General features: G+C 34.7%; 2 protein-coding genes across 6 annotated transcripts; both read left to right on the forward strand.

Annotated features, from left to right (window-relative positions):
- The first annotated feature begins 2,950 nt into the window (after nt 1–2,950).
- Nucleotides 2,951–15,962, forward strand: LOC138319750 (scavenger receptor cysteine-rich domain-containing protein DMBT1-like). 5 transcript variants are annotated; one of them, XM_069262891.1, is made up of 13 exons: nt 2,951–3,106; nt 3,356–3,424; nt 4,025–4,156; nt 4,356–4,490; nt 5,493–5,555; nt 5,944–6,009; nt 7,296–7,361; nt 11,820–11,967; nt 12,378–12,550; nt 14,917–14,926; nt 14,964–15,025; nt 15,455–15,481; nt 15,878–15,962. In XM_069262891.1, the coding sequence occupies exons 1-12, from the start codon at nt 3,046–3,048 to the stop codon at nt 15,478–15,480; spliced, it is 1,011 nt and encodes a 336-aa protein (XP_069118992.1). In that variant the 5' UTR covers nt 2,951–3,045; the 3' UTR covers nt 15,481; nt 15,878–15,962. The 5 variants fall into 5 exon arrangements, with proteins under 5 accessions (XP_069118992.1, XP_069118985.1, XP_069118998.1 ...); XM_069262884.1 differs by having other exon boundaries at nt 2,954–3,106; nt 14,917–15,025; XM_069262897.1 differs by lacking the exon at nt 5,944–6,009 and having other exon boundaries at nt 2,954–3,106; nt 14,917–15,025.
- A 7,745-nt stretch (nt 15,963–23,707) lies between these two features.
- Nucleotides 23,708–24,220, forward strand: LOC138316272 (uncharacterized). The gene has a single exon (XM_069257933.1). The coding sequence runs from the start codon at nt 23,708–23,710 to the stop codon at nt 24,218–24,220; it is 513 nt and encodes a 170-aa protein (XP_069114034.1).
- Nucleotides 24,221–24,260: the final 40 nt, after the last annotated feature.

The raw sequence follows: 24,260 nt of genomic DNA on the forward strand, positions 1-24,260 counted from the left end.
TATGACGCTATTCGTTTCTGATCTGTATGAAAGTTTGACTATTTCGGATGCTTCAAACTTACTTTCCATACAGGATTTTGGCCAATGTTCGGATGTATACATTTGTAATGCCTCAGTAGTACACTATGATCACATTCACGGCACCATTTATTGAAATAAAAATGTTCTGTAAAGTCTTCTATTATCTAGCACTACATTTGACTGATGATAGGACAAATTCGAGTAGAAACGAATGTATTTCAAATTTCAGCATTGTCTCTGCTATATCCTTAATGAAGCTGGTATTGCCAACATTGTATTCTCTAAATATAAAGTCACAAAGCCGAATTAAAAATAGTGATTTCCATACGAAGCCTACACTTGCATTACAAAGTTTATTCCAAAAAAATAGCTTGCGCTTTTCAACTTCGCAGCAAATATCTAGCACTACAGGCTCTTGTCGTTATCGCTGAAGATAATGTTTTTTTCAAAACCCTGACATCGTCTAGCCGCATATCTTTGCGTTCGATCTAGCTCGGTTTGAGGTGACTTTGTTGGATTCGCCCATTGCTCGTATACATACAGTATAATAGGCAGGACAACTGATTTAATTATGCGCCCTCTTTTTAATGGGTTAATTCCATTTTGGTGTATACCAACACTAATAAGACTGTTTATAGCTTTACGCCCTTTCCCGCAAGAATTCACGATGTGCATATCCGGTTTCAGATTGTGGCATAACGTTATCTCAGCGTACACTTTTGATGCTGTCCAAACAATCGGTGTATTTCCAAGAGAACAGGTATTCAGTTCGTTCTGCGATCGTTTCCGGTTTGTAAATTGCATTAACGATGATTTTGCAGAGTTATAGTTAAGTCTCCATAGTTTTGCATAGTTGTGGACAATGTCCAATTGTAACTGCAGATTACTGAACGAGGCTGTAAGGAGTAAAGTGTCATCTGCGAGGAACACACAAGGTATGTGGAGGTCTCGGATGACTAAACCTTGGCCTGCTTTATCCAATTCCATCGCCAAGTCGTCAATCATGACCAAAAATAACCAAGCAGAGAGAGTCTTCCCTTGACCGACTCCTTGCTCTATAGGGAACTCCTCAGTTGTTTTTCCATCGTAAAGAACGCATGCAGTTACATCAACAAACGAGTTATGAAGAATCCGCCGAAATTTAGCATTGAAACCCAGTTGATATACCTTCAATAACAGGTATCCAAACACTATTAAAGGCCTTTGCATTATCAAGAAACGCTCGAAAACTTTTGAATTAAGATAATGACAAATTGATTCTTTGACGGTAAAAACAGCCGTGATGCTACCACATTGCGGTGGTCGAAATCCCTGTTGTAACTTATGAGGAAATCCAATACGTGTGCATTGTTTCGATATTCATTGGTATACAATTTTTCAAATAGCTTTTTTAATACTGGTGTCAGTGTTATATCGCGACAATTGTTCATATCAAGTCGATCTTTCCTCCCTGGTCAATTATGATGTTAAAGAGTATGACCAGCACTTTCTTCAACACGATGCCACCGTAACGAATATGTTCACAACAATATTATCATGCCCACCTGCTTTTCCATTTTTCATTCCGTTAACAGCTTGCGTATCCTCGTCCAGACTGATATATCGTTTGCATATAGTGTTTTGGCTATTGTAGCTGTTCGCGTAAATTTCCTTGGTGTTGCGTTCTACTCTGTTTCCTTTTGCTTCCGGACTTATAACTGTAAAACAGTTCAACGCAGATCCTTGAAACTTTCTCTATGCATCAGACAAGTGCCCTAGTTGTGCCTTTTGCAACCCTCGAAAGTGATATAACCCTTGGCCTTCCGCCTTAGGTTCACCGTTTCCACCTGAAAACTGGTCGATATTTTATTATACCAGCAACATTCACCACCGATGTTGTAGAATGATATATGTACATTTATTGGTATGGAGTTCCGTAGAGATCTCGTATAGTACAAAAATACTATATGAATCGTGGTTTCATTATATTAAATTTTTTATCAATGTATGATTTGATCTTATCAATATGATTTATGAACAAAATGTTTTTATTGAAATAAACGTTGTGAGAGATCTACGTTTAGTGGAATTTTAATCGATGATACTATCTAAATCTTTGCTTCAGTAGACCTACCATCACTAATATTTAGTCATCATTTAATGGATACATTATTGTAAATATATTTCAATTTTCCAAGTGAACTTTTCCTGAGTGTGAAGCTTGATCACACGACATACTTGAACTTGCACTATCTCCTTAGTGACCTTGAGAAACGAGTACGTGAGAACGTGTGACACGTTTATTATTATCTACTGTTGTATAGTGGCTACTGACTAGTTGAATTTAAGCCTTATTCTAAAAAAAACGGAAGGACATTCTCCATAGACGGAATGTCCGTCTGTTTTTTTTGTCTATGACTTCATAACCCCAAAAGATATTGAGAATAATGCTTATAATCTAATTCAGATAAATCAATCTGGTACTAATAAGGCATAACTTTCCGTGATTTTACTTACTTTTACAATAAAACAAATGGAGCTGAGGCGCATAGATATCCAATAATTCAATTTAATAGAAATGAGTGTAACATATGAAATTAAATTATATATTAGTACAAACATTCCAGGGACGACTGGGCTCGGTTGTACAAAGCATGATTAGCTTAATCATTTGAGTAGCGAAATTTTAATGTCTCATTTACTGCAAATTTGTAATGATATCTTCTAAACTCAGCAAGTAAGTTAGAATGGAGAACTTCTTAAAATCTGTATTCTCAGAAATTATTTATCTTCATTTGAAAATTCTCGTCAAACTGTGATTAGCCTAATTATCTTTTGAACAAACTGAGCCCAGACCTTATATTGACCCCTGGAGGTCATGCGGAGATAACCCCACCACTTCAATTACATCAGGTTACGTACGTAAACTGATAAGGTCAAGTACCCAATCTATATAGTACAGATAAGACTTGAATAGGTCTTTGGTGTGGATCTTAAACCCGTGGAATAGGTGGCAAATAAAAATATAGATTATCAGCATTCAAAATGATTTTTCCAACCTGTTACGTAATCCTTATGCTGACAATCGTAAATGCTGTATATTCAGGTATGTAAGCTTAATTTTTGGACATTTAGCTGCTCTGAACTAATTGCCAATTAACTAAGGAAGACCAGGAAAATAAATCTAAAAAAATAAACTAATTGTACAATAAGCAGGTACACTCTTCTTTAAGTACTATAAAGTTTAAAACAAATTCATCAGTGCTTAACTGATGACTAAGCGTTTCCATGTAATTATTGATGTATCGATTCACAATATAAGCTTGTCGATTGACTATATCTGTTTTTGATTTAGCGCGAGATAAGCGACACTATTGGGCATTGTGGAACGGGCATCATCATGAATCTGGTGGACACAATACAGGTGATTCCTTGCGATTCACGATAAATGTAAATTAATTTAGAAAATTTTAAAAACAAACATTACCTTTCTACGAATTAACATCGATGAACATCCTCGATAGTCTAAGGAGTATTGTTTCTTTGTCGTTATATCTACCCATGGACTATCTCATAGGAAAACTGAAGACAATTCAGAAGAAATAAAAACGACCAATCACAAGCTTGCAAATATTGTATTGATGTACATCAAAAAAATCGAATAACAATAAACTGGGCTTTAACTGTTTTGCTTTGAAGTTGGGCGTCGCTCTCCTTGTAATCTTCAAAGGAAATATCTGCATTCTTTAGTTTTACGGAGATAGTCCGGGGTGGATATCGCGACAGTGAAAGTAACCCCTGGCGTTTCAAGGATGATCAATGACGTACTACGTCTCGTAATACAGTAATAGTTGACTAAAGTACGGCCTGCATATCTGTTACTGAAAGAAAAAACAGACTCTCATCGCATGGCCAGTGAAATAAAATTTTATTATGTTAAAAATGTTTTATTGTTAAATAGAAACTTACAATTCCATTCCGAATCACTCTTATAAAGGTCGTGTGAAACGTTTATATCTTGCAGCCACACATACGTGCAACAAAGGACAGTTCACCTGCCACAATCACCGCTGCATATCTGTCACATCCGTTTGTAACGGCCGCAATGACTGTCATGACAACAGCGACGAACACAACTGCCCTGTAGCTCATTCAGGTAATAAGTGCTACTTATACAATCATTTTAGCTACTCCGGTATCCTGTAGCCACCATAGTGAATATAAATGGATATAAATTAGGCTTTTCTCATTTGAATATTTCACCATTTTTATGTTTGGGATTTTACAAAACAAGCACCAGTTCTCAATATAACACAGATACCTATTTTATCACGTTATATTTTTATACAATACAGGGACATGCATACCCTTCCTGCAGTTCAAGTGCCAGAACAAGCACTGCGTCCCATTCTATTACTTGTGCAACGGACATAATGATTGTGGCGACAACAGCGATGAAAAAGGAACGGTATGCGCTACCCACGTGACAAGTACGTAATATAGGGATGGGGCATATAGTGTTAGCCAAGACTGTGTCATCTAGTAATATAGAGGTACAGCAAAATTCTAGGGAAAATTACTATTATTTGTATAAGCTTTGTACAAATTATAATAAATATATTAATGGAATAGATAAAACGGGGTATAAATCTGTTCTGTTGAAAAGATAATGTGTTTATCACCACATTTGCTGATAGGATATTATGCAAAATAATATGGGTCTTTGTTTCAAGGACTTGTTGCTGAATTTTTTTTCTGATCAATCCTATGTTGTGAATTTATATTCATAAAATTTAACATTGCTACAGTTCAAAACAGTAGGTTATGTTAACTCTAACTTCACTTCAGCCCTGAGCATTCTTAATTGTAACGTTTTATTTTGAAGTTTAACTTATTAAACGGATTCAGGAGCATATATCGGATATGAATTTCTTTCATACCCATTGGTGTAGTACTGGCTGGTCTATGGCAATACACACATGCCGCCTGAGGCTGTATTGCGTGGCTACCCATGCAATAAAGCCTCATGACGTCACGACGTCAACAAAGTTACTATTTCCTCACCAAAATTTAAACATTTCTTTAACAAATTCGACTGGTTTTACTATAAAACAATGGAATTTGTGTTGGAAATATCACGTAATTTTTCATGTACGGAAAATTAACTTTCAGTCGTGGATTTCTTCGATTTTATTTCAAAATGAAGGGATATTATAGTTGTAAAATTGCAATAAAACGTCAAGGTATGAAAGAAATTACTCTTTCATAAGTGGATATGAAGGATAGGGATATTCTACCCTCGGGATCACAAAATGTTGCAAAACTCTCGGCAAGCCTCAGGTTTTACTACATTCTGTGGCCCTCGGGTAGAATAACCCTATCCTTCATATCCACATATGAAAGAGTCTTATAATATTGCATCGAGAGCACATTGTACCTCAAATGTTAGGTAAATAACCATCGACAGTATTATCTCTTGTAATGTTTTACAGACAATCACCAAACTCTAACACACGTAACTGCCGCCCCCAAACCAACCAGCACCTCTCAAGCAGGTACATATCGTCTTACATTGAATTATGTGCCGTGATGATATAAAACCAGACAAAGACATAGATATTATTGTGATTTAATACGTATATCACTGTATCCATCAAAAAGATTACAGAATATGTTGATATTCTGAAACTATATGAGTACGAATTAAATAATATATTTTACGATTCTTGTGCAAACGCACTGCTCTGACTGGTAATTGCACCATTTGTATTAATTTTGGAAATTACATTGCTTGTTGTCTATGTAAAGATCACGACAGAAATTGAAGAACATTGACGTGGTAAAATTTGAATGCTGCAGATGGCAGTGTAATAGTGTCTTTTTTGTTACATACTCTTTGTACATGAACCTGATGGTAATTTTTAACATATTGTTTAATTATAGGACATGTGCACCATCAACATGGTCATGTAACAACAACGACTAAAGCTCCAGTTGTGACACATTCAGGTACAACAAAACATAATCTGATTAAAAATACAGATCCTTATAACCGTTCAATAATGGATCTGACAACATCCCATAAAGGGTCATGTTCGGATGACCTTTTTACCGCTTGTACTTCAGATCAAATACATTTTTTTTACACATTACAACGTCAATTGATAACGACATTTCGTTCCAATATCCATATACATTTAAATTTGTTGTGCCCTTTGGGCGAGATGACCAAATACACGAAAATAATTCGGACAGCTCTTTCAAGCTATTTCGTCCCCAGTCAAGATTCTGGCAGTGCAAATTTGATTGGCCATTTCAAAGGTCATCTGAACTTGACCCCTAATGTAATGTTGTCAGATCCTCTTGTCAAATGTAGTAATAATATGGATCTGTATTTTAATCAGATTGAACAAAACATGAAATCGGAATGTGAAACATCATAATTCCTTATTGTATAAAGGACGGCTTAACATATTGTTCCAATCCTAAGGTAATATAAGGTGTCGATGGTCAGATTTTTAACATGAAATATTTATTTTTTAAGTTTGTACATTTACTTTTGGACCAGTAATGAGATTTTATGTTGTCACCCTAGAAGGTTGGATTTGAATTTCGAATACTGATTTTGGGAATACTTATTACAGTGACTCAGGTTAGGATTTGTTCATTTTTTATATATAATACAAATAATTATACGGAAATGCCTCATATTTCATTTTAGTAATTAATTTGAACTTTTAATTATTAGAAACAATGCGTCGTTCCAGTAATATTCCGCGGAGATACAACTATGAATCACATGGACTTTGTGACGGAAACACATTTGAATAAGTTATAGAATTTGAATGTTTATATCTATTTCACTGAATGAATATCACGCCGTAGGTTGTTTTTTTCTTCTTCCTTTTTTGCAAATTGTGTTTCGTGTACCGTTTAAAGAAAAACTATCAATCACTTGACTTTTGGGGTGGAAAAAACAGTGCTTCAAATTGTTATGGTAGCAGCAATAGCAAATAAAACTTGATTATAAACGATATGATTTTTATTTTTATCCAAAAAATAGGCAATGCTATCAGTAAAAAAATACTTTGCATGTGAATGAGTTGATGAATGTTTGGGACACAATATCTATTTTGTATATGTTTAGTTGCTATATAGCATTGCAATGAGATGTCTTTGAACAAATGAAAGAAAAAAAATCGAATGCTGCATATGACGGTGTAATAGTGCCTTTTTTGTTACATACTCTTTGTACATGAACCTGGTGATAACTTTAAAATATTGTTTAATTATAGGACACGTGCACCACCAACATGGTCATGTAACAACAACGACTAAAGCTCCAGTTGTGACACATTCAGGTACAACAAAACATGAAATCGTAATGTGATACATATCATAATCCTGTATTGTAGGTTGAAAGGACTGGTTAACGCATTGTTCCAATCCTTTGGTAATATCAGGCGTCGATGGTCAGATTGTTAAATATAGGATTTTACATGAGTCATTCCCATGAGATTTCATGAAACGAGTCTAAGTTTTAATTTTTGCGAGCCTTGGTGAGCAAAAATGAAAACATCGAGACAAGTTTCATAAAATCTCATATGAAATGAACAATAGTTTAAGATACTTTTTATCACATAACCCTAAATACCTGCATAACAAAGAATTTCACGTCAAAATATATTCCGGTAATCCAGCAAAGGCCGCCATTTTGTCCCTCCGTCCTGACGTCACGTCATTTTTTCCTGACGTCATTTTTATTGTTTCTGTCTGACCAATCTCTCCCAGTGTTCACTGCGGTCCCCATATTCAGACACAATGCTTCAATTATCAGACACAATGCGTATTTCCAGTGTTATATAGCGGATATACAATTATGAATCATATGGGCTTTATGACGGAAACACATTTGAATTAGTTACAGTTTGAATGTTTATTTCTATTTCACTGAATAAAGATCACACTGTATGCTATTTTTGATAATTGTGTTTCATAAACCGTTTAAACAAAATAATATCATTTAACTTTTGAATTGTATCATCAGTGCTTCAAAATGTAATGGTAGCAGCAATAGCAAATAAAACTTGATTATAAACGATATGATTTTTATCAAATAACTGACCCGCTTAGACATGTCATATACATGTCAAAAATATCGTAAGTATTGTATAATAATGGCATCATGATCAAAATCTGACGTCGCGAGATTGTCTTGGTAGAAGGAATCGTCAAATCTTAGCCTGATTTTGCTACAGAGACGAAATTGAATCTTTTGTCTATATTTCTATAAATACTATGTATGTGATACATAGAATCTTACACGAGTGGAGCATATATTATGGCTCGTGCCTAAAGACTCGTGGTAGATCAAATTATTAAACTCGTTTATCAAATTTCATATTATATAGCCACGAGTGCAATATCTCTATGTAAATGACCTTTTAACTTTGTTTATAGATTACGTGTCATATCATTACAGGCCATGGACACGTGCCACATAACAGTCACATAAAAACAACCTCAAAAACTCCACTTGTGACACCTTCAAGTAAAAGACAAATATTGAAGTCTTACATTTTTCGATAAAATGACATTCCGTCATTTGACCATCATTACAGTGTTAAAAAGTCTAACATTAAATGAATTCTCCACAGTTGATTATATTCGTTATAATGTTTATCAGTAGTTCCAGATAGGTCAGGAACTGGCTGAAGAGTAGATAAATAATAAAGGTTCTCTTGATGTTGTAACCAATTTTATTTGATTAATTGGAGTACAATGATGTTAGATTGATTGGAGTACAATTGGATAAGATTAATTGGAGTAATATTGGATAAGATTAATTGGAGTACAATTGGATAAGATTAATTGGAGTAATATTGGATAAGATTAATTAGAGTACAATTAGATAAGATTTTTTGGAGTACAATTGAATAAGATCAATTGGAGTACAATTGAATAAGATTAATTGGAGGACAATTGGATAAGATTAATTTGAGTACAATTGGAAAAGATTATTTGGAGTACAATTGGATAAGATTAATTAGAGTACAAATGGATAAGATTAATTGGAGTACAATTAGACAAGATTAATTGGAGTAAATTGGATAAGATTATTTGGAGTAAATGGATGATAAGATTATTGGAGTACAATGGATATAAGATTAATTGGAGTACAATTGGATAAGATTATTGAGTACAATTGGATAAGATTAATTGGAGTACAATTGGATAAGATTAATTGGAGTACAATGATAAGATTAATTGGAGTACAATTGGATAAGATTAATTGGAGTACAATTGGATAAGATTAATTGGAGTACAATTGGATAAGATTAATTGGAGTACAATGGATAAGATTAATTGGAGTACAATTGGATAAGATTAATTGGAGTACAATTGGATAAGATTAATTGGAGTACAATTGGATAAGATTAATTGGAGTACAATTGGATAAGATTAATTGGAGTACAATTGGATAAGATTAATTGGAGTACAATTGGATAAGATTAATTGGAGTACAATGGATAAGATTTTGGAGTACAATTGGATAAGATTAATTGGAGTACAATTGGATAAGATTAATTGGAGTACAATTGATAAGATTAATTGGAGTACAATTGGATAAGATTAATTGGAGTACAATTAGATAAGATTAATTGGAGTACAATTGGATAAGATTAATTGAGTACAATTAGATTAGATTAATTGGAGTACAATTGGATAAGATTAATTGGAGTACAATTGGATAAGATTAATTGGAGTACAATTGAATAAGATTAATTGGAGTACAATTGGATAAGAGATTTATGATAAGATTAATTGGAGTACAATTGGATAAGATTAATTGGAGTACAATTGGATAAGATTAATTGGAGTCAATTGGATAAGATTAATTGGAGTACAATTGGATAAGATTAATTGGAGTACAATTGGATAAGATTAATTGGAGTACAATTGGATAAGATTAATTGGAGTACAATTGGATAAGATTAATTGGAGTACAATTGGATAAGATTAATTGGAGTACAATTGGATAAGATTAATTGGAGTACAATTGGATAAGATTATTTGGAGTACAATTGGATAAGATTAATTGGAGTACAATTGGATAAGATTAATTGGAGTACAATTGGATAAGATTATTTGGAGTACAATTGGATAAGATTAATTGGAGTACAATTGGATAAGATTAATTGGAGTACAATTGAATAAGATTAATTGGAGTACAATTGGATAAGATTAATTTGAGTACAATTGGATAAGATTATTTTGGAGTACAATTGGATTAAGATTAATTGGAGTACAATTGAGATAAGATTAATTGGAGTACAATTGGATAAGATTAATTGGAGTACAATTGGATAAGAATTGGAGTACAATTGGATAAGATTAATTGGAGTACAATTGGAAGAATAAGATTATTGGAGTACAATTGGATAAGATTATTTGGAGTACAATTGGATAAGATTAATTAGAGTACAAATGGATAAGATTAATTGGAGTACAATTAGACAAGATTAATTGGAGTACAATTGGATAAGATTAATTGGAGTAAAGAAAGATTAATTGGAGTACATTGGATAAGATAATTGGAGTACAATGGATAAGATTATAATAATTGGAGTACAATTGGATAAGATTAATTGGAGTACAATTGGATAAGATTATTTGGAGTACAATTGGATAAGATTAATTGGAGTACAATTGGATAAGATTAATTGGAGTACAATTGGATAAGATTAATTGGAGTACAATTGGATAAGATTTTTTGGAGTACAATTGAATAAGATCAATTGGAGTACAATTGGATAAGATTAATTAGAGTACAACTGGATAAGATCAATTGGAGTACAATTAGACAAGATTAATTGGAGTACAGGAAATAAGATTAATTGGAGTATAATGAGATAAGATTAATTGGAGTACAATTGGATAAGATTAATTGGAGTAATATTGGATAAGATTAATTAGAGTACAATTGGATAAGATTTTTTGGAGTACAATTGAATAAGATCAATTGGAGTACAATTGGATAAGATTAATTAGAGTACAACTGGATAAGATTCAATTGGAGTACAATTAGACAAGATTAATTGGAGTACAGGATAAGATTATTGGAGTACATTATAAGATTTGGAGTACAATTGGATAAGATTAATTGGAGTACAATTGATAAGATTAATTGGAGTAATATTGGATAAGATTAATTAGAGTACAATTGGATAAGATTTTTTGGAGTACAATTGAATAAGATCAATTGGAGTACAATTGGATAAGATTAATTAGAGTACAATTGGATAAGATTAATTGGATTACAAATAGACAAGATTAATTGGAGTACAAATAGACAAGATTAATTGGAGTACAGGAAATAAGATTAATTGGAGTATAATGAGATAAGATTATAATAATTGGAGTACAATTGGATAAGATTAATTGGAGTACAATTAGACAAGATTAATTGAAGTATAATTGGATAAGATTATTTGGAGTACAATTGGATAAGATTAATTGGAGTACAATGATATTAGATTAATTGGAGTACAATTGAATAAGATTAATTGGAGTACAATCGGATAAGATTATTTGGAGTACAATTGGATAAGATTAATTGGAGTACAATTGGATAAGATTAATTGGAGTACAATTGGATAAGATTAATTGGAGTACAATTGGATAAGATTTTTTGGAGTACAATTGGATAAGATTAATTGGAGTACAATTGGATAAGATTAATTGGAGGACAATTGGATAAGATTATTTGGATTACAATTGGATATCCTTTACATGCTATACTTGTTTTCTATCGGAAGGGAATTTCAAAGTGAGGCTGGTCCACGGACGTAATGCCATGGAGGGTCGGGTAGAAATCAAGTATAATGGCGTCTGGGGCACTGTGTGTGATGACGCTTGGGACGACAAAGATGCTGGCGTCATCTGTGGAATGCTGGGATATGATCCGTAAGTTGGATAACGTTTTGTGTCATCCCATGCGTAGATTTTGATATTATCTATTGTTCATTTTTAATTTGTGTAGTACAAGTCAAATATGGAATGTTATTATGCTTGTTTCACAGCGAACGTTTCTTCTAGACTACATTTATTTCATCTAAGTTTTCATTTTAAAATTCTAAGAATATCAGATCTAGACCTACTAAGATAAAAAAAAATTACCCCATTGGTTGCTTAAGATGCATTGTGTTGATTTCAGTCGGGTGTAGGCTTTTAATACAACTATCATAAATATTTTACAGAAATCCTTGTAACATCATTTGTATATCAAAATGCATATGGTTGGAGCTTTTTTTTTTTTTACATATATCGTACTTTGAGAATATAACTTGACAACAGTTATACATTCATTTTCACAGACACACAGCTAGTCACACATCCAAGGCTAGGTTTGGTAGTGGTACCGGACCTATCTGGCTGGACGAGACACAGTGTAGTGGACGGGAGACAAGTATCCAACAGTGTCAGTTCGTCCAGATAGGACACGGTGATTGTGACCATTCAGAGGACGCTGGCGTCATCTGTCAACCAAGTAAGTTCAAATTATCCAGGAATCAAGGTGGTCCTATTTCATCGATAGTATGTATACGTCTGGAAACTCCCCAACTTAAGATTGTCTCTATCAATGGATTATAAAGTGAATTTCAGAGGAAAGTTAATTCCCTTCATACATATATATATATATATATTCCCCTTGACGTAAAGCTTTCCGATGGAGAATTCTAGGTTAGGATTTAAGAACGATGATGAATCTTAATTCTGTCCGATGCCTTATTGCTATAAATCAAATTCTGCGGCGACTTGAGTTCGCGTTTTCGTGTCGAACGATTTCTTCGATTTCGCGATGTTCTAATTTGCTTGTTTTTAAAACATTTCCGCGGCAACCGATTTTGGCGATTTCCTATCGCCCGTGAAATATCATATAATGATCTGGTTTACAGTACTCTATATAAATCGTAGTCTGTTATTGTTTTGTTGTGTTTCATTATTTCTTCATTATTTCCATTGCTATCTAAGACCTATGCGGTGACTGCATAGGTGAATTCCGGTAACCAACTTTATTTGGACAGTAATTTAATCCTGCGTATTTTGTGTTGGATTGAAAATTATGAAAGTCAATCACCGCGAACATTTATTTAACAAATCGTAGAATACAGTAGAACTGCGTCAAAATTATAGTAGAAACAGTAGAACCATGTCAAAATTATAGTAGAAAACAGTAGAACCACGTCAAAATTATAGTAGAATACAGTAGAACCACGTCAAAATTATAGTAGAAACAGTAGAACCACGTCAAAATTATAGTAGAAAACAGTAGAACCATGTCAAAATTATAGTAGAATACAGTAGAACCATGTCAAAATTATAGTAGAGTACAGTAGAACCATGTCAAAATTATAGTAGAGTACAGTAGAACCACGTCAAAATTATAGTAGAAAACAGTAGAACCATGTCAAAATTATAGTAGAATACAGTAGAACCACGTCAAAATTATAGTAGAAAACAGTAGAACCACGTCAAAATTATAGTAGAATACAGTAGAACCATGTCCAAACCACGTCAAAATTATAGTAGAATACAGTAGAACCACGTCAAAATTATAGTAGAATACAGTAGAACCATGTCAAAATTATAGTAGAATACAGTAGAACCATGTCAAAATTATAGTAGAATACAGTAGAACCATGTCAAAATTATAGTAGAATACAGTAGAACCAAGTCAAAATTATAGTAGAATACAGTAGAACCACGTCAAAATTATAGTAGAATACAGTAGAAATAAGTCAAAATTATAGTAGAATACAGTAGAACCATGTCAAAATTATAGTAGGATGCAGTAGAACCATGTCAAAATTATAGTAGAGTACAGTAGAACCATGTCAAAATTATAGTAGAATACAGTAGAACCATGTCAAAATTAAACGAAGCGAAATCGTTATTTGACATCAAAACGCAAAATAGATTTGCCGCGAAAATCAGTCGGTCTGAAAAGGCATTGTTTCGTACGTTAATAAGATAAAAGAAACTTTTAATTTTCTATAGTGTCTTAATATCACTTAAAAGTGCTGTAAAGGAAGGTCTTCATTTAACGCAGTTTTTGAGACGTTGGTCGTCTTGTCAAAACAGGACCATTGCTTACAAGTATTATCGAAGAATGGTGTAGAAAACACCAACAACAACCGAGAAATGCATTAGTCCTCAATGCCGAGAGCGTAACAATAATGGAAAGAAAGGAAATGAGGAGATCAGGAAAGCATGTGTAGTAAGGAAAGAATATCCCAGTCCTCACAAAGCAATGTTGACGGCTGGTAAGGGGAATAACTGGAAAAGGGAACGAAATACAAAACTTAAGACCACTTTTGCTTTTTATAACGGTAGTTTCTGCTGTTAAGTTAGTAGTGGGACGACTGGTTTGTTTGTTGTCAGTATAATGATGATTTGACGTATGTAATGTTCGTTATTTATGTGATATGCAGCAGTAAAGGTATCGCTTGTAAGGATGCAAGAACCGCTCAAACACAAGAGAATACCGTAGATACCGGTATTACCACAGTCTCTTAAAACACGAATAAATTATCATTGCTGTCAGCAGAGGTTGGCCTTAAGTAAATGCCGTTAGGACAAGGTAAAATAAACCTTATGACACAACCAAGCTTCAAAAATTCTGCTCCACCTTCCGGGCATAAATTTGCATGGATAACGGCAAGCTGGTTTGATTTGCTTGATAGTATCAAACTTATTTATCGCCCTTCCCAGTGGCAAGCTTGTTTAAATGATGGAACAAGATATGATTGTTTATTTCAACATAATACATGTATAATTGAAGTTTTCCTTGATAAAACAATGCATTATTTTCTTTAATCTGAGTTAATTTATATTTTTTTCATCCAACCAAAGCTCCTTCTCCAACAACAACAACAACAAAACCAACAACAACAACAAAAAACAACAACAACAACAACAAAACCAACCACAACAACTACCCAGACTTCACAAACTACAGCAGGTAAAACATTAGTATGCAGTTGTTTGTGGACAGCGTGTCACGATTATTCTATTTATTTATTGATATTTCGATTAAAAGATATTTCATGAATATCTCTACTCAGAGGTATTTTAATTAAGAGTATATTCCTCCAACACAGATGTTATTTAATTAATTTATAGTTAATAATCATTATTTCTTCGGTTATTTTTTTTCTAAATAGTATACAGGTGATTTTATTACAATAATGTTAAAGGACTGTCGTATTTTGTTCAAATATTGAATACAATAAACCCGCTAATTTTAGCAAGGATGGTATTTCCGTGAATTCGTGGGACAATGATGTGTTCAGCAAAATAATGAGGAATTCTTCCATCATTTATAACCACAAAGCCAAGATAGAGAAAATTTGAAACATTTTGCATTTCCATTTTCTATTATCTTTTCCAGGTGGTAAATGGGTCGTCTTTGGATAAGGTAAAATAGCATGTGTACACATTGATAGATCGCAATTATATGTTTTATAACTTGTGAAAAGTGAAATCATATCACGACTAGCATTTCGTGAAATTTGTTCCGAAATTAAAAAAAAATAACATATATTGATTGGCTACACATGGCTGAGCTATATTAAATGATACCGTTAAAAATATTGTTCGCATTTTCATTGTGCATACCAGATCCCTCTTGTATACCACATGAGATCAAGTTTTTAACATATATGCAGGAGTATCTACAATTTAACCATATAACACTTTAATTCTCTTCATACCCAATATATCCATCACATGTGATCTTTGTACACTTTTCAACAATTTTATGAAACCATGCTTACTTATAATTTACACTTTATGTTGTGTTTGTATGTTCCAGGTTTATGGCCATGCATTTTGATTGGGTTACCGGTATCTATTATGTATTATATCATAATAAAAAACTCATTACTGATCTGCCTGAATAGTTTGGTTTTTTTTTTTTTTTATCTTTTGGGTTTTTTTTTGTGTGTGTTGTTGTTTTTTTATTTATTTATTTTATCCCCTGCGAAACGCGTTTGTGGGGGATATTGTTTTGGGCTCCGTCCGTCCGTCCGTCCGTCCGAGATTCTTTGCCTGGCTATAATAATAATATTCTGTATGCATCAGACAAGTGCCCTAGTTGTGCCTTTTGCTATTGCGGACCTTCCATTTTTTATTTTTTTTCGTTACCATGAAAACTAAGTCAAAAATACCAAATTGCTGTTTCTTTTTTGAGATCTTGTAATATTTACTCATTTCTTTTAAAATCATAAAGGTTCATCTGTCATGGTCTCTCAATTATACGACTGTAGATGGATTTTAAAACCAATCATTTTTAACTGTATGAAATGGACATTAAAACACTTAACAGTTTATACTTGTCATTTTGTCATTCAGAAAAATTAAACAAAATGAAAACATTATAACCCCGGGGTTTTTAAGAGTCTGCACGGGGAGATATTATGTCCCCATGAGCACAGTGCAGCTCTGACATATACCTAGCTACCATATACTAAACGCGATGGAGTTTCTTCGTCGAGTTGGGTTTGTCTGGAGATAGGTGTAGTACAGTCTTGCCCGAGGGACCAGCTCACAGGGATTTCAAACGGTGGAAGGGGTCGCGATTATCGGATGGAGGGGGTTGGAGAGCGGACTGTTTCTGGGGCCTTGGTGTGATTGGTATTGGTAATTTGGGTGGTAAGTCAACAACGAGTTCAGGGTATGGTATTATTTCCCTCTTGATGATTTATGATCGGTATGTCTCCGCCACACCGCTCCAGTTACCACTCATTTAACTCGTTACGAAAGTGGACCTTGTTTTCGATTCGATAGGTTCCTGGGAATCCACTTTTCTCCGCTTTGTGCGATAATCAACGTACATTTACCGTTTCTCCTTCGCTGAATTGGTCGGAGACGACTGAGTTTTCTTTTATCAGCGTTTCTCTCTGATTATTACGAACGGTACGACTCGTGCTCGGTCGAGATAAGACGCTGCAGCGGTGGTTTGTAACGATCTTCTCCTGAACAAATGCGCCGGGGTTTCGTCGTTGTGTCGCATGAGATGGTGTCGATCTGTAGGCTAGTAGGAAATTACATAGGTCTTTTATTTAAGGTGGGCGTTCCTTCGTCCTTCCCGCCATGCTTTCATGGCCTGGGTGAACGTTGTGAACTAGTCTTGCCGCGATACCGTTGGTACGATGGGTGGTAGGGTGCGGACGTAGTGGCTGACGATTAGACCGGTGGTAGATTTCATGATAGTGTTAAAATTCGTCAGATACAAAATTGGTTGGGCCTTGTCCCGAACTATTCATTCGGGTAATGCCGGTTGCTGGTGAAACACGGTCTAAGCATAACTGCGATCTGTTGTCGACGCCGTCGTCCGTTGATTGTCATTGGGTAGTAGTTATCCGGCCATTTAGAATGAGCAGTCCCACCATTGAGGAGGAAACAGGGACCCGGTCGAAAGGTCCGGCGAGTCGGACATGGACTCGCCTGCCATGGTAGTTGGGGCCAATTCCCATGGGTGCACAGGTGCGGCATTCGGCTATCTTTGTGCATCACACACCCATGACACTTTTTAGCTTTGTGTTTCTAAGTCACGGTCGTACTTCTGGGCCACCAGCACGTAGCACCTGGCATAGCGCCTTCGATCTTGCTTGCACCAAGAGTGGACTCGTCATGTAATTTGTGATCCATGACCTGGAGGACGGAGTTTTTTCGGGTATTATTACCACGTATCCCGCCACATCATATTTCTTCCGTCGTGTAACGATAGTTTCCGGTTTTGAAACTGTTAGCAGAGGCAGCTATGTCGGGTCGGGTCCGATCACAGCGTTATTTCCACCGGTGTTTAATGTCATTTCCCTTCATTAGACCGTTCTCGACAAGACTGTCCCGTCCTTGTACTGTGTCCGCACTTCCTTGACTGATACCGGTTGTGGGGCAAATGTGAGTAGTCGTCTTTGGTACTCCAAAGTCGGTCTTCCGGCCTGTCTGTTCGCTGTTCCTTCACCATCAGTTAAGCGCCGATAGTACCGTCAGCGTTTCCATGACTCTTTCGTTCCTATTGAATTCGTTTATCGCTTGAAGAAAAAAAACATACCTGTATTGTATTTTGTGATATTTCTAAAGCCTTTGACCGTGTATGGCATAAAGGTCTATTAGTAAAATTAAAGTCATATGGAATTGGTGGTGAACTGATCGTTTGGTTAAAGGACTACTTAAATCAAAGGCAGCAAATGGTTTGTATAAATGAATCCGTCTCCAATTTGAGCTCTATTGATGCCGGAGTTCCGCAAGGTTCTATCCTAGGACCTCTTTTATTTTTGATATACATAAACGATATATCCGATATTTTTTATTCTGCATCTCGACGATATCGCTGATGAATACCTCTCTCCAATGTTTACCTCATCTAATCCTGTTTTAGATAATTCAATACAATCCGAAAATAAAGATCCTTGAAAGCTCTGAACTACGTGGGCCAAAACCTGGATGGTCACTTTTAAGCCCTGATAAAACCGAACTGTTACTTTTTTATCTACACCATGAAAATAGAAAAATAGAAGAAACATGGTTAGAACTTGTGCTTTGACGGTATATATTTAAGACTTTACGGGGAAATCATAAACATTAGGGTGTAACTTTTGAATCCTAAGTAAAATGGGGGGACCATGTCGTATGCGAAATACTGCTACAGGTTAATGAACGCAAAATAAATGGAATGAGAAAATTGAACATTATATTAAGAAGAGATGCTCTCTTGGAAGAATTTACTTAACGATTAATTTACCAATCTTAGAGTATGCGTTGTCGAATTGTGGGATGATAGTACTATGTTATAGAAGCAGACAAGTTAGAAAAAGCTAGAACGAGCGAAGCTTCACCGCACGAATTGTCAACGGTCTTCCATATCTTATGCACGTGTTTCATGCCATGTAACAATTTGAAACTGGTAATTAAGAAACTTTAATCGATAGGAAGAGAAGAGAAGAAAACTTCCACTAATATTTAGTTATAAGATGCATAACAATCCAAACAACCAGAATAATCTTTACTTCCCTACTTTCCTCCTACATGATATCAGATAATAGTAGATATCCATTGAGAGAAATGTAAATACTTATATCGAAACCCATATATACGATTAATCGTGCAACATCCTCATTCATTATTTACCGTCAACACATCGTTGTTGGAACTCCCTAACAATTCCTGTCAGATCGTCAGCTTCAATTACCATTTTCAAAAATTATCTAAAACCTCTTAACCATATCTCTCCTCCTTCCTTCTTTGGTATCGGCGACCGCAAAATTAATATTATTCATACTAAGCTCAGGCACCAGTGTAGTTCCTTAAATTATGATTTATTTCGAGTGAACCTTGCAGAAACTCCGAGCTGTTTGTGTGGACATTTATGTGAGAATGCTTATCATTTTTTCTTGAGTGTGTCCTTTTTGATATAGAAAGAAACATTTTAGTTCAGAAATTAAATAATTTAAATTTGAATATTCCCTTAGATCTTGACTTACTGCTATTTGGTAGTCAAGAACTATCTTCAAATACCAATTCGGGAACTATTCATATGTGTTCAAAATTTTATAAAGGGCAGCAAAAGGTTTTGAGAAATCAATATCGTTACACAGTATATGCTTTATTGAATATATACTATTGTTGCTAGTATTATTTTGCACAATATATATATTTATTTTTTGCCCATCCATAATAAAAATGTTATGCTCTCTCTCTCTCTCTCTCTCTCTCTCTCTCTCTCTCTCTCTCTCTCTCTCTCTCTCCCGCCCTCTCTCTCTCTCTCTCTCTCTCTCTCTCTCTCTCTCTCTCTCTCTCTCAAAATATATTCATATATCTATTCATTATCTAACTTTATATGTATTTAAAGCAATTGTAATTATTTATATGTCAATGTTGTTGGGTAAGGGCTTTTATAAGTTGTAATAACTTGTGTCCGATCCTTTTGTAAATTTGTTTGCAATAAAATACGTTTAAACTTAAAACTACAATCCACATTGTAGCATAAGATCATTATTATGAACTTTGTAATTACTACATGCAAAAACATATATACATAATATATGTTTATGCTACATATAAAGATACATGTATATGAACCACAGGTGTTTGGCTCTATAGACTTTTTTTCTCTCTATATGACATATACATGTACAAATGTATATGTAATACTGTGTCAATATATAAAGAGAGAAAAAAATGTCTATAGAGCCAAACACCCGTGCATGAACCACATATGTAGGCCAATGTGATTCATTTTATCTCATAATTCATTGCATGCACGGGACAGGAAAAGGAATGCATGTACAAAAATGTAGAATAGTTTGGTTTGATTGAATAGTACTAATTAAAAAATGGAGTATAAAAGCAGTCCGTTAATGATTTCTATACAGTTCATCAAGTGAAGAAGATCTGGTGGAAAAGTATACCTAAACAGCTAAAGAAAACCTGGATCAGTCCTTCATTAAAAGCAGAGAAGATGGGGAAAATATCCGTTTAAATAAGACTGGTAAAGTCCTAGCAGGCATCACGAACTTATTTTTTCTCACATATTTCATTTAGCGCATAAACGTTTAGACTTGCTCCACAAATCGAATTTTCCCTATGAAAACAAATGGGCTGAATGCTAATAAACATAATTCACGTTCAGCGTAAAATGGATGCACACTCGTAAGAATTACGTACCGACGGCAAATGATAGTCCACCAGGTAGTATCAAGGGTCAAAATAATATATGTTGTGTCTTTTTAATGATGAAACTCCAATAGTCTGACAATATTTATATCCCCTTAGTTCACTCTAATACTGACGTTTGCACTAATATAAATGCGAGTCTTTGATTAGTTTAATTCGCTCCGTGTACATAAAATTGTAGGCCTATATTTAAAAATGCCCATACGATAATTAGGACTCATGCACCTGGTAATCACTACTTGATGTATATAATGATCCTTTTCTAAATACACGAAATGTAATCGAAAAACATTTAATCAGTTAATTATATAGAAATGAAATCTCGACAGGAATCGGTAACTAGATACAACATACAGATTGATGTATCTCGACTAGCGTCGATTCCAGTGATCTTTCATCTATATGTACATGCATGTACTATCACATATTTCATAGACGAATATCGTTATAAAATACCCAAAGAATAAATAGAAAGCAGTTATAATACATGTATATAGTAAGCTATTAGTCCACCTCTTTACGTATGTTCTAAGTATTTAGATATACTCTAAGTATTTAGATATACAACCGATCATCTACACAATGCGGCTTTTACTATGTTATTTCTTCTAAATACAACACCTCTTTGTGCATGTTGTCAAGCATTTATGGGGAATATTTGGCATTGAAATTATCACCTTCATACATCGATTTTGGGACTCCCTGGACATCGTTTTTTTTCCAAATTTTTTGATGCGCAAAATATACTGATAGTAGATTTTTTTCAGCATTTTCAGCCCTATAAACTACCCGAGCAAATTACACTGGTGCGCAAATTATACCAGTTTTTACGGTTGTTTTGAGTACGTGCCTCCTCCCTTGATCTGTAACTGGGAGTTCTGTCTTTTGTTTATCGACAACTGCAGTATATTGAAAGGGAAAAAGTACCAAATCTATCAACATAAACTTACAACATATAATGATGATATAGATCTATTTATGTACGAGCAACTTAAAGTGACAAATGAACTTATATTGCCGTGTAATGTACGGTAGCCTTATGAAGACTTGCTAAAGTCCGATGTATTGCAGGAAGTTTTCTTGATGATAGCGTTCTTATGAATTTAAAAGAAATTTGACTGTTATAAGTAACCAAATAATGTACCCTTTACTTGACAAACGTATATTGCCATGGTTTATTATAAGTCAAAAGTCGCCAAAGCAAAACTCACGATAAATGTTCTGCACGATAATATCTCGCCAGCCAGTTACTGTTAACGTTAGGCTTCCGAAGACTGGTTAAAGTCCGATACATTACATGAAGTTTTCTTGGTGTTAACGGCTAGCGTTTTTGTGAATTTAAAAGAAATCCGAGTGATATACGTAATGAAATAATAAATAATGTACCTTTTATTTGGCAAAAGTATTTGGCCATGATTTATTAGTCAAAAGTCCTCAAAGCAACCCATGTTAGTTTTCTAAAAAGGAAACCAAAACATATCCGGAAATGGTAATATTTCTAATGTTATATTTTTCTAAAAATATTCTTCAACGTTAAGTAGATATTAAGATACGAAAATGTTTACTTATTATTAGTTTTGTCTTTGAAGAGACATTGATAATCTAGCAATTAATAAAGAATTATAAAAAAAATCATACTCAGATTCTGAACGGTTTCATTGGTGTTGAAATCGTTATTTCAAATATAATTTAGAAATAAAATTTATTACAGTTATTTCAGGATAATAAGTTATTCAACTTATTGTTCTTGAAAAGCTTCAAATATCATAAAATAAATACGGTATATCGCAAATAATTTTTATTAAACTCCGAAATTCAACACTGCACACTTATATATTGTTTACTAAATTCTATAATTAAATGAAAAACCAATTTCTTTATTCCTTTGTTTGAGTCCTTCATTCACAGCATCTATGAGTGGCCTTGGCACTTTGATTTCTTCTCGGGGGAGACCTTCGGACCCCCAAAAAACAAAATCTCTCGCCTTTAGCCCTCGCAAAATCATCAAAATACATCGTAAAACTCATGCTTCAGTCATGCTAAATTGTAATATCTTTATCGGGGGTCTCTCTCGAACCCCCAAAACACCACAATGCTCGGCAATTTGGCCAATTTGTGTACTCATTAATTTCCTGTTTTAGTCTACATAGTACACTTGCGTATTTGTAGAATGCGAATTTTACCGATTTTTAGGTCATCTGACCCGAAGGGTCAGGATGACCTATTGATATCATGTACCGTCCGTCGTCGTGCGCCGTGCGTCGTCCGCCGTGCGTAAACTTTTCAGAGGTCACGTGACTTGACTATGGACAGTTGTGTGTGATCAAGCTCCAGAGAAAACTATCCAAAAAGTGTTATTAGGAAGGTTTGTTTAACTTCATCTTGGACTAGTTCAATGAATAAGGTAATAAGTCGACTTATAGTTGAATTGAGTTGGGGGGGGGGGGGGGGGGTCGGGAGCCAACAGCTATCCGGAGGGGTACGGTAAGGCGTAACCGGTATTTCTCAGTGAAAGGGATGTGTATGTTTCTATTAAACCCTCTAACATTGATTGGATTGCACATCATGAAATATTTATTGCTCTCAGTAATGTAATTCCTGGAGAAAATATCAGAGGCATTCAACGTACAGGTAAATACTGGCGTTTGTATGTGGACAATATCTCTGATAGGATTTCTCTCCTGACTAACGGTATCACAATGCGCGGGAAAAGTCTTTCTGTTGCCGGAAAACCCAAATATCCCTAAATTTGACGCCGAAAAAAAACACAAAGATTAAAGTCTCTAACGTGCCGTTATCCGCAGATGATGGACTGATTAAAAAATCGTTGTCAGAACAGGGTTGCGTCGTTCTTAGCATGCATAGGAAAAAACTAAGGATAAATAATCGCTTGACGAATTGCGATACTGGTGTCCGTGTATTATTTGTAGAAAAACTTTTATCTAATTTACCAAAAACTTTGAAAATGGGAAATTACTATGCTAATGTATGGTACTATGGTCAACCTAAACAGGAAAATGTAGGCTCAGGGGTGCTGAGATCCAGTACACATTGCGTAAAATGTAAAGGACAGGGACACTTTGCATCCGAATGTCAGAAGGGCTGGATCTGTAACTTTTGTGGACAGGAGGGTCATAGACAATTTGAATGGCCAGGCACTGTCGTAAGTACCGCTGATAACACATTACCAGATGGAACTGACGAGTGTGAGGAGAGTGAGCGATCGGAACGGAACGGAAGTGACGTCAGAGAGAAGAGTGGTCAGAAGAAGACGACAGAGAGTCGGGGACAAAGAAGTATTCCAGCCGACGACCAGAGCAGCTTGAGTCAGGGATCTATGGAGAGGTCTCTGACGAAAACTTCAGGGCGCGACAGAGATCGAAGTAATTCGAAAACCAGGACTCCGCCATCCACAGGAAAAGAAAACAAGGGGAACATACACATAAAATTTGAGAAAGATCCCTTCAGTACTTTCTGAGAAAAAAAACGGTTACAAACTTTAACAATCAAAATCCAAT

Source organism: Argopecten irradians, chromosome 1, assembly GCF_041381155.1.
Source record: "Argopecten irradians isolate NY chromosome 1, Ai_NY, whole genome shotgun sequence".
Classification (NCBI taxonomy): Eukaryota; Metazoa; Mollusca; class Bivalvia; order Pectinida; family Pectinidae; genus Argopecten; species Argopecten irradians.

Bases quoted from the DNA above. Each gene is read 5' to 3' on its own strand.
- LOC138316272 (XM_069257933.1), top strand. From the start codon at position 23,708: ATGGGAAATTACTATGCTAATGTATGGTACTATGGTCAACCTAAACAG.
- LOC138319750 (XM_069262884.1), top strand. From the start codon at position 3,046: ATGATTTTTCCAACCTGTTACGTAATCCTTATGCTGACAATCGTAAAT. The intron at 4,491-5,492 runs GTACGTAATATA...AATGTTTTACAG, and splicing joins ATGCGCTACCCACGTGACAA to ACAATCACCAAACTCTAACA. The intron at 12,551-14,916 runs GTAAGTTCAAAT...ATCCAACCAAAG, and splicing joins TGGCGTCATCTGTCAACCAA to CTCCTTCTCCAACAACAACA.